The following is an 11,211-nucleotide window of genomic DNA, read 5'->3' as shown; positions in this document are numbered from 1 at the left end:
GTAAATTCTGATTTGATATTGCTGAATCTGTCTACGCCTGAGTTTTTAGACTCAGAATTGTGCGCTAACTCCCCATTAGAGTAATATAAGTCCAGTCAGCTGATACACCAGAGGTTATAGGTAGCGTATGGACCGAGTCAGTCTTTCAAACATATTTGTCAACTCAACAAACACAAAAAAAAAATCAAGGGGCTATCCCACACATCCAGAATTTGTATCCCCTAATCGCGTTAATTAAATTTTCGCCGAATTAATTAGACATAACAGCCATATACAGCCTCCTCGCATGAGTGAGCCACCGTGGGCATTTTAATGACCCCGTAATTCAATTAACCGCCTCCATCAGCTCCATCATTGATTTGTGGAAAAAAAAAGCTGCTGAAAGTTGAATTCTGCAAAGTCTAGGCGGCCTGTAATTGCTCAAGACACAGAGATCGGAGAAAAGAGGGTGTAGGGGGGGTTGGGGGGGCTGGGCTGAGGTGGCCGTGTATAAATAGTGTGCTCTCAAATACACAGTCACAACAGCAGGAGTGATCTCACCTCCTCTCCACCCCTTCTATCTATCGCGGCTGCCAGCCTCCAAAAAAGAGCGTATCCGTGAGCAGTACTGGTGTATAGAGACGATAAGGTGTATACTGACAATTCACGGTGGATTTCCCTGACCAGGACCACTACTGAGCGACAGAGCCGACCATGGAAGAACTTACGGCATTCGTGTCGAAATCTTTCGATCAGAAAACCAAGGAGAGCAGCAAAGAGAGTATTACGTACAGGGAAGTTTTGGAGAGCGGCTTGTCAAGGGCGAGGGAGCTGGGCAGCCCGGAGACAAACCTGCAGGACATAACGGAGGGCAGCCACTGCCCGGTGCATCTGTTCAAGGACCATGTCGAGCTGGAAAAGGAGAAACTGAAGGACTTTAATGTTTCGAGGGCGACAGAGGGTAAGGTTTTGATTTTAAATTGTTTAAGAAATGCTCCGTATTGTGTCGGGAAAATGTCTGAAGTTCTGCTGTCTTGGATCCGGAGCGACGTTTTTGTTGTCACAAATCTCTGCGTAAAAAACAGTTGAATTTACAAAATGTTGCCTATACCTCAAGTATATTTACAAAGTTAGCACATTATAAGTGTTACATTGATATTTTACACAGCAGGAGGCGGGCCCTTCGTCTGACCGTCGTTTTAACTATTTGATGGTGATTTCAGACATTCAGTCTTTGGCCACACGAAAAATCACTGTAGCATTGCTTAGAATTATTATTATAGACTTTAATGATACCTGTGTTTAATTCTGAGCTTAGCCGTATTTTAATGGTAATTTAATATGTTGTGCAAACAGGATTTGGCACTTTTAATAATTTCTAGAAGGTGCATTATAAAGTGTATGGCCATCTTTCCTGTTCCTCTATATTTTCTTTAATCTGTTACAGTAATATATGAATTGTGAAAAACATTTTATATCGTCTTTGGCATTATTTAACTGCAATGCTATTGTTCTGTAGTGTGCCCTTAAAAATCTGTCGCATGTGGCTGTCAGACTCCTTTATAGAGAATGCACACTAAAGTCACATTTAGTCTAATTTCAGCTGTTAAATTCCTGTAAATTGAAATCTGCACTGAACACGCTCTTACAATTGCCCTTAAAAAAATGCCTGTCATTTATTAATTTATTAAAAAGTACAATCAAACAGCAAGCCGGGCCTCTTTTCACTCAGCAGTCACATAGTGTGCAGACATTTAGTGAGTAATTTGAACTTATTTCTATATTTATCCTGTAGCAGGAGCAAAAAAGGGGGTCAGAATTATGCTGTATTATTCTGCCTGATACTTTCTTTTGTTAACGAAAGCTAATAGAGGAAGACTGGTTCTGTGTGTATGTGATTTGATAAGCATGTTTACATAACATTATATATAATTTTAAATGAATTTCAGTCATAAAAAAAACAAAAACATTTTCACGTCAGCTTACTACAAACACCAAAAATGTGACCAAACAGGCCAGTCATTACAGCAGTTGACAAGTCTGTTACTAATAATAACACACTTATAAAACCTAGTATATGCTAAAAACACACACATAGAAAACTATGTACTGGCAGCCTGTTACACTGTGTGAAATAGGCTACAGACATTTTAACGTTTTGATTAAAAATAAAGCTGAAGGTTTCTTGTAGAATCAAATGCAAGGACTGACCCTTTTTATTTATAGCCTGAAATAACCTCAGTCTGTTTTGGAGGCAAGTAATTAGGCCTAAATCTTCCACGTTTAGCCGGAGCTTAATTCTCTGCTCTTTAAATCGCTTACACCCTTATTAGGCTTACGTGTATTGACTGATTTACTTTCATAACGGCACTGACATCACACACTGACTTATGGTGGTGGGAAATGCAGCCATAGGCCTTCTCCCTTGAAGAAATAGGCTGTGTAATGTGTGTGTTGCTGCCAAATTGCCAGGCCTCAGGCCCCTGACAGGGCCCAGTGTAGGCTATGGGGGGTCAGTAATGTGCATGTGTGTGTGTGTGTGTGTATGTGTTTGTGTAGGCCTATGTGTGAATAAGGCAGAGAGAGCCCGGATACTGTGTGTATGTGTGTGTGTGTGTGTGTGTGTGTGTGTGTGTGTGTGTGTGTGAAAGAGCATGTCCAAAGTTTAAACGCAGCTTCTCTTTTTCTTCACCCGTGGGCCGGTTAACAGGGATATACGAGTGCAAGGAGAAAAAGGAGGACGTGAAGTCGGAGGACGAGGATGCACAGGGCAAACTGAAGCAGCGAAGGAGTCGCACTAACTTCACTCTGGAGCAACTCAACGAACTGGAGCGGCTTTTCGACGAGACGCACTACCCGGACGCCTTCATGAGGGAGGAGTTGAGCCAGCGGCTGGGACTGTCCGAGGCCAGAGTGCAGGTGAGGATCTCCTTCTCTTTCTTTCTCCCACTTACCTGATTCAAAACGGGCCAGTCTCACAACGGGGGCTTCCTCGTCTGTCAGTGACAATATTCTTGGTGTTCTGAAGTGATATTAGGATCTTTAGGATCTTTGTAAGACGTTATTATAGGTCGTAAACAGCAGGTGTGAATTTTTAAGTGGCTACAATCAAGCACTTTAATTAAGAGACAATGTAAAAAATGTGTGCCACATGAAAAATACTTTATGGAATATTTTAAATCTTAAAATGATTTGATTAGACCTATAATGCAATTAAAACAACTAACAAACTGCAAGAAAATATTGGAACTGTTACCTTTTCCTTTTTTTCTTTAATAATCCACTTTGCTGCTGATGTTTTAGAGCTTGTAAAAATAACTACAAGCGAAATCATGTGTAAGCCACATGTGTATATATAACGCGAGCTTTTCCCCCACCTTTCTTTTGTCATATAAAGAGATCATTGTGTGCATGTTTGCCATGCAACGTGCAAAAAAATTAAATATTAAAAATGTCAATAGCTCATTAGTCTACTGGCATGATGACCTTACAAGCCTCAAACAGCATCTGTTGTGAAAAGCCCCAAGTCTAAAATATTCTTAGAATATTCCTATGGGGATTTGTAGAGTGTCTGTTATACTCAGTGGTGGATTTATTGTAACTTTATCCCAGTATGATTTTTCCTTCCTTGGTGTGTGGATCTTTTAGATTTTGTAGGCTTCCAGATTTAAGTTAATTCTTATTTAGACTGAATATTTAGCTAAATCTGGCTGTGCATTATGCTATGTAATTAGCAAGTAGTTAAAATAACGAAAATATATTCAAAACGATATAATTTTTATAGTTGGAGGGTTAGTCAGTGATATCAAACAAGTGTAAACTGCTGTAAATCACCCGGGATGTAACAACCTCCTGAACTTGCAGCAGCAGTAGGCCTGTAGAGCAGACAGCCTCTACCCCTACGATCCCAGCAGCCTTGGGGGGAGAAGAAAAATCCCAACCAATGATTAAAATGAATGAAGAGCCTGAATGGCTGCTTCAGGGGACGCGCACTTATGTCAACTCGTATCCCTCCTCATTTTCTTTGTAATATCTGCCATTGGCTTGATGTAGTGTCCCCATAAAAACAGATTAGAAATAACTCAATTCTGGCCCAACTCTGCTGCTGTTCAGCTACCTAATCGGATGAATAAAACCCATCATAGAGCTTTATAAGCCCACTGACTACCATTTTGAACTGGACATTGCCGAACTTGGTGGAATAATACGGGATAACGTTGCAACTATCACTAATAAAGTGTATTGCGTGTGCATTAAAATAGGCCTAATTTATGGCGTGAAGATGGCTGATGTGTGTGTTTGCTGCACATAAACCGTCGATGCACTCTCCTTGAAAAATAAAGCATTTGAAAAGCTTTCATTTAGGCACGGGGACATGTTTGCTCCAGATTTAGTGAGAGTGAATTGCAGCAGGGCGGTTGCAGACTGTGAACCTGCGCTCCGAGCAGCTGTCAATGAATGTAATTGAAAGTTATGAGAGCTTGGTGAGGAGCAGGCAGTAATTCGGTTAGGACTAATATCTTTGGGTTTCTGGCGCGCTGCTAAATTAAATGTCATTATTCACTGTCTCTATTAAAAAATCAAAAAGGAAATGAGATTAGGGTATTTGTGAAGCGCATCATTGAGTGGCCCTTAATGAAGAAATAACTGTCTGAACCAGTGTAGTTCACTTTGCTTAACATACTGGCACATAATTGGAATTGATCTCGGGCCCGTCTAATATTAGCCTTGATTTATCTGAGGGACTACTGTGCGTCTATGCAAAATCACCTGGGATTTTCATAAACACCTTTTCTACAATAATTTACCACTGTAGAGCTGATAACTCACTGCCTATACATGCATGCCAATTTACAATGTGTGACTTTATTTAATAATAAAAATAAAACAATAATAAAAAACAATTGTGTCATAGAAATATAGGCCTAAAGCACCTATTTATGTTACTTAAATCTCACATGATATTACGCAAATATTATAACGTCTAAATATTGTGATTTTTGTATAAAATTATGTTTGTAAGATCAGTTTTTGAAAGACAGGCCAATATTTTTTTTTAAATTTCAGGCCCCTTTGGCATCTTGTCTCAGTCACTAATGGACAGTTTATCGACTGGGCTGTTATTGCCAATCCCATTGACACAATGTTGAACGCCGATCCACGCAGCTCAAAATGGCTCCACGGCACCTCGAGTTATCTTCATCATCATCCGCCTGCGCCCTTTGTGGTCCGCGACCAGCCGCTAATTTTGCATCTGTAAATGATAATCATTGCGGGGTCGAAGGGGAGGGGAGATAATGTTATTCACCGAGGCAAATTAGGTTGATGATGATTAACAATAGGCCGTAGCCTGCAGCCTGCAGCTTCAAAGACAGTCAGCAAATTAGAAGGTGGTTAACGAAGTTTTTTTCTTTTAAAAATATCTTCACTAAGTGTTCTTATAATATTCCTACAAGGTCTGTGAGATTGCGGTATTACTCAGAGTTTATAGTGATTTTGCTGTATTCTATTATCTAACACCAAACCTCCTTTAAGAATTTGCTGTGATGCTAAATATTACCTTTACACCGACCTTGTGGTTTTGTTTCATGATTTGTTTTTCGACCTGTAACTACATAAAAAATTTAAAAATTTCCAGCCTTATTTATGTAACATAAATGTTTATTTATTTTTTATTACAATAGCACATTTTTTCACCATTTGAGAGTTCACGATTTTTATTGTAATTGGCTTCAAATATGTTTCATCCCCATAAATTATAATATTATTTTTATAACATCTGATATATATTTTTTTAAATTTCTTTTTCTGAAACACAATTTCTTTTTTCAATTTTAGGTCTGGTTTCAGAACAGAAGAGCGAAATGTCGAAAACAAGAAAACCAGATGCATAAAGGTAAATGTTGCTTTTTACACCTTTTGAATGATCTTATTTATATTTTCTTTTCCTTTTGTGGTATTTCAGTTTCACAATTTCACACTATTTACTGTTTTTAACTGCATGTGGAAAAACCTATGGCCTCCTCATCTCACATAACAACAACTGTCTGGCTGTCTGACAGACATCTTTCCCTTCTCTCCAGGTGTTATTCTGGGCAGTGGCAGTCACCTCGACGCATGCAGAGTAGCACCCTATGTTAATATGGGTGCCCTCCGGATGCCCTTCCAACAGGTAGGCCATGTTTTTGTACTAGCAGCAGGTGAGAAAAGCTTGATACACTGAGAAACATCCAAACGGGTGGAACACGAATTCAGGCAGAAATAAATGTGGAAAAAGTTAAAAATGCAGGCTGGGTTGCAGAAAAAAAGATGATTAGTCAGCATATTGTAATGCAGGGGTTAAGACTGAGGAGTCCATTTAAACAGGTCAAAGTGAATGAACGGTTTAAGTTGGAGCTACACATGTGTGTTTCTGTGAAGGCATGTAGCTTGTGTGGTGGAATCAGAGTCAAAGTAGGTCTTCTATATTTGTACACTGACATAAATCTATAGGCAATGTGCAGCTATTAGATGCGAGTGATGAGAGACTGTGTGTGTGTGTGTGTGTGTGTGTGTGTGTGTGTGTTGGAGGGGGAGGGAGCAGCTCAGACCTCAGCGCACCTTTCACCTCTTGGCTGTGTGCAGAGGGCCGGATTGCACAGGGAGAGGAGAGGTGGACAGACATTTGATCTGCTGCTATCTGCTTTTGCGTCCTGGCTGCTGTGTTGTCTGCTTGACCCTCGTGAAAAGCAGCAGCCTAATTAAGCCAACAGTGCAGCAGGCGCGAGCACATAAAAGAGATGATGAAAGCAGGGAATGGAGTGGGCTCTGATGGATATTGGCGTTGAGCCGCACTGGCAGGGGTGGAGGCTTGAGGCCTGCATACCGAGATAGGCTCGCTGTTTGAGGTTGAAATAGGCAGTGGGCAGCATGTACAGACTGCGCTGATATTACAATGCAGCATACGCATTATAAACATGTGAGTGGTTGGTGGTTTCGTTGAGTAAGGTGCATGACTTTTAACTGTAAGCTCTGAGGGTTGAATCTGGCCTGAAATCTTCGTGTCACATGACTTCTTCTTATCTTTCTTAAAGGAAGTAAAGAAAAGCAAGCTGTGAGTGTCCATGTGTGTGAAAAACCTATGTGCATATGTGTATGAGGATGTTAACAGGACTCGCACAAGCACGTCAGACGTTCACCACCTGTTTTGTCAGGGAGGGATCAGTTTCTGTCACGTCCCCTAAACACTCCACAAAATCAAGTTTCCAGTAGTTATTTTGGTTTTCCATCAGCGCTTCTACATTTTGATCAGACGTAATTGCACCATACATTTGGAAATGATCAACCACAGCTGTAGTTTGTTACCTGATTGTTGGTAAATGAGATTCGTGGAAACGCTTGTTGATCGCAGGAGGTTTTGTTTGGATGCCATTGCAGCGCTGCCGAGCAACTCTAAATTTGTGGTTCAAACTAATTTTGCTTTCATTTAACAACTTCAGCTCCAGTCATTTTCAGTATTTTTAGGCCAATATGAAAGGGAGCAAAGTGAAAAAATAATATTTAGTCAAGTTAAAACTTTGACTTTATATCGTTCTATTTTGGTTGGAGAAGAAAGCATGAAATACATTAGTTTTCCCACTTCTTCCTGTGGTGTTTGAAACACATGAGAAATGGCAACAGGCTCAGCTCTCTCCCTCTGAAGTGAGTGGATGCTTAATTTTCACCTACTTCTTATAAAATAATTGCCAAGAATGTGAAAACTGATATTCTATGCTCCTTATGGTTTCTTTTTTTCCCCTTGACTCAGGAATATGTCTGGATAAATATTTATAACTCCAAATATGTGAATATCTTTTTAGTGCAAAATTGTTTATTTATGCAATTGAATACATAATCAGTATAACAAGACTGCATATTTCCAAGGGTATAACGGAGTCCTCAGTCTGAATTAAACAAATCTGTTCTGGGTCCTAGAAAGACTTTGATTCTAGACGATTAAATTGGATGTGGTGTCTGAGAGCTATGTATGATTCATTCACTTTTAGAATAGCTGACATGAAAAAAGGGCTAAAGCGCAGAGTGCAGCCCTTAACTATTTTCTTAGAAAACACACTGTAAGCAACAGCTTTGAGGGGGTAAAATTTGAGGTAGAATTTAATAGTGTCAGACTGTGAAACCTAAATCCTCAACCCTCTTCACACACAAACACACACGACTAACTTTGTGTCTTGCTGTTCTGCAGGTCCAAGCCCAACTCCAGTTGGACGGGGTCGCCCACTCTCACCCCCACCTGCACCCTCACCTGGCTGCTCACGCTCCCTACCTGATGTTCCCGCCCCCTCCGTTCGGACTACCAATTGCATCGCTCGCTGACTCGGCCTCTGCAGCAGCGGCGGTGGCGGCAGCTGCCAAAAGCAACAGCAAGAACTCGAGCATCGCCGACCTGCGACTCAAGGCAAGAAAACACGCCGAGGCTCTGGGACTCTGACCCCACCGGGCTGCCCCTCCGCTCGCCTGATGCCCATAATCGCCTCTCACACAAGACTGAGCCTGTGAAAGGGCCGTGACACTCACAGCTAAAACTAAACTAAACAAAAACACTGAGTGAGAGTGAAAGAGAGGAACACATACAGAGAGGGGGGAGAGGGAGTGTGTGTGAGAGAGAAAGGGGGAGAACAGTGGAGGAAGAAAATAAAAAAGAAGGAGGGAGCGAGAAAATTGTCACAAAACCAGCTGCCAAAACAAACCACTTGTAGAGAACGGTAATTAAATACCAATGAAATCACCTTTTACTTTTCGCCCAACAGGCAGGACTTCTGCGGGGCCAGTGGCTCAGTCCACTCCAGGCACAGATCACATCCCAAGGACCGTACAAACACATGTGGATGTCTGTTTGAGGGCCAGGCCGGGTCCCGTCAGACCGGAAGACGTTAGAACAAAGCAAACTGGCAGGCAGCAGCAGGGCCAAAAGCAGAGCCTCGCTGACGCTGGCTGCCGTCATGTTGACAATGCAGAGTGTTGAGTATGGGGGAAACAGACCAAAACACCACCTCACCATGGCATTGGAATGGCTCTCACTTTTACACCCCCAACCCCCCAACACCCAATACCCACTCTCCCTATAAAAATGAAGAAAAAAGAAAACATTAAAATAGGCCATATTTGTCTCCAACCACTGTGTTCCCTGCTGCTGCCAAGTGCATGAGCTCTAATGGAGGACCGTTCTGGGACTAGCCTCCATCCACACCTGACATAAACGCTCGACAACTGTTTTTAACACTGCCATTCTACATGCCCACAATCCCCCCAAATCGACAAAGTGAAAGGTCTCCATTACGGTTTGATATCCTTCTTCTTATGGACTCGTGCTATAACAAAAGCAACAACTCATTTTTCCTTTGCTGCAGAGGATAGAGATGTTATTCTGTGTTGCTGGGCATGCGTCGTCAAGACTTGGTTTGCATTTCTCCTCACAGCGTGCTCTCCCTCTCCTGCTCTGTCTTTATTTCCTTCTGTTTATTGTGTTGTATCCTGGGTAAAGAAGTGAAGATATCCTTTGCACTTCAGGTCTTGTATGTGAGTGTTTACAAACGGCACTACAAGCAGATACTACTTTACTGATTTAAGGAGGAGGGGATTTGATATTGTCATGTGATCGGCAAGAAGGACATTATCTTGGATTAAGGGTATAAATGCGTTTTTTTCTTTTCTTTTTTTTTTTGTAATTCTGAAAATATGAAGAAAGCATCAGTCAAACTGAAATGCAATGGTGTGCAGTTTAAGTGCAATACTGTAAATAGCAAAAAAGTAAAAACAGCTAGCAGTTAATCCTCAATGATAAAGAGACCCAATGAATTTTCTGTTGTTTTTCATGCACTGTCGGAGTGTGGAATTTCTTTGCCAAACACACCAGTTTTTCTACAGCAGTGTATATTTTATTGACTTAAAAAAAGGTCACTCATTACCAGGTGCCACATCCCACATAAAGTCCTAAGTATTCAAACAGTTTTGTATACATCAGGTACAGTTGTCTCTTGTTGGGGAAAACATGAGCACATTTTTGGATGCTGCAGAAATTAGGCTTATGTTCTAAATAATAATATAATAACTAACATTAGAGAAATCCATTTACTTTTGGAGATTTTGGAAAATGTTCAGAATAAATCCAACATAAATCTACATTGTAATCCAAACCAAGCAGTTGTTTACACTATGATTAGCTTAATTCTGCATGTTGTATGTGACATTTCATCATTAGTTTTCAAATAATTCAGACTGTATTTTACAAATTGTTCCAGACATAACAGAATATTTTGATTGTTTTTGGAATTCAAAGATTATTTTGCTAACCTTTTGAACACTGCTGTCAGAGCTGTGCTAAACATGTCGATCTGTTTAAGATCTATGTACCTCTAACAGTCTCCAAAAAACATTTTCTCTGTTAACAGACCTCCATTTAGAATTGTTTATCTGTGTCTCCATTTTAAATTAAACATATCGGTGTTTTATTTATTATTTTGTCTGAAAGTTTATGAAAGATGAAATAGTTGAACTACAAGTGTACATTTTTACATGGCTTTGCATTTATTTTTGTATGTTTTTTTAAGTGTTAAATTTGAATTAGGAGGTGTGGCTGTTGTGCATTGTTTGACAAAAAAAATGTAGCGTGTCCAAGTTTACAAACATTTCAGGGATGATTGAATTGAACAATACTCCATGGAATTTGTTGTACCCATTAAAATTATTATCATTTCATATGCAAGCATGCCTAAACATGAATCATCGTACAGTTTGTTTTCCCCCCTTTGATTCACAAATATGAATGTACATCTTGTACAAGTAAACTATCAATAAAGTTATAAATATTTGTACTTGAGTTTTAAAATACTTTTACAACTTATTAAGCTGCACCGGGGATTTTGAGTTTCATTCACAAAGTAATGTAAGCCTGCTGTGGAAACAAACTTTGTTACTCAGCATAAACAAGAACACAAACAAGCCGATAATCCTTGTAAATGACTTGGAAAGACAGAACTAACCGCATTTTTAAGATAATACCAGCAGCCCAGAGCCAGTCCCCTTCCCCAGAGTCCTGAGTGTTTACGTCCTGACGCAGATTCATGCTCTCGACATGTCTCACGGTGTTGTGGCTGATGCTCGGCAACTGTCTCAACCTGTGGCTCAATATCAATATCAGTCTAGAGTTGACATTCACACAGATTCCATGTTCGCCAGCCCAGCTCATCACATCCA

General features: G+C 40.4%; 1 protein-coding gene across 2 annotated transcripts; it reads left to right on the top strand.

The window, feature by feature from the left end:
• The first annotated feature begins 520 nt into the window (after positions 1 to 520).
• shox (short stature homeobox) lies at positions 521 to 10,834 on the top strand. 2 transcript variants are annotated; one of them, XM_038721013.1, is made up of 6 exons: positions 521 to 940; positions 2,690 to 2,898; positions 5,818 to 5,875; positions 6,063 to 6,151; positions 8,201 to 8,413; positions 8,766 to 10,834. In XM_038721013.1, the coding sequence occupies exons 1-6, from the start codon at positions 694 to 696 to the stop codon at positions 8,853 to 8,855; spliced, it is 906 nt and encodes a 301-aa protein (XP_038576941.1). In that variant the 5' UTR covers positions 521 to 693; the 3' UTR covers positions 8,856 to 10,834. The 2 variants fall into 2 exon arrangements, with proteins under 2 accessions (XP_038576941.1, XP_038576940.1); XM_038721012.1 differs by having other exon boundaries at positions 6,042 to 6,151.
• The last annotated feature ends 377 nt before the right edge of the window (positions 10,835 to 11,211 follow it).

Source organism: Micropterus salmoides, unplaced genomic scaffold (genome assembly GCF_014851395.1).
Source record: "Micropterus salmoides isolate LMB-PRFRI ecotype aquatic unplaced genomic scaffold, ASM1485139v1 Ms_hic_scaffold_15, whole genome shotgun sequence".
Lineage (NCBI taxonomy): Eukaryota > Metazoa > Chordata > Actinopteri > Centrarchiformes > Centrarchidae > Micropterus > Micropterus salmoides.
This window is presented reverse-complemented; position numbering and strand designations above follow the sequence as displayed.

Bases quoted from the DNA above. Each gene is read 5' to 3' on its own strand.
- shox (XM_038721012.1), top strand. From the start codon at position 694: ATGGAAGAACTTACGGCATTCGTGTCGAAATCTTTCGATCAGAAAACC. The intron at 941-2,689 runs GTAAGGTTTTGA...GCCGGTTAACAG, and splicing joins TGTTTCGAGGGCGACAGAGG to GGATATACGAGTGCAAGGAG. The intron at 8,414-8,765 runs GCAAGAAAACAC...TTCGCCCAACAG, and splicing joins TCGCCGACCTGCGACTCAAG to GCAGGACTTCTGCGGGGCCA.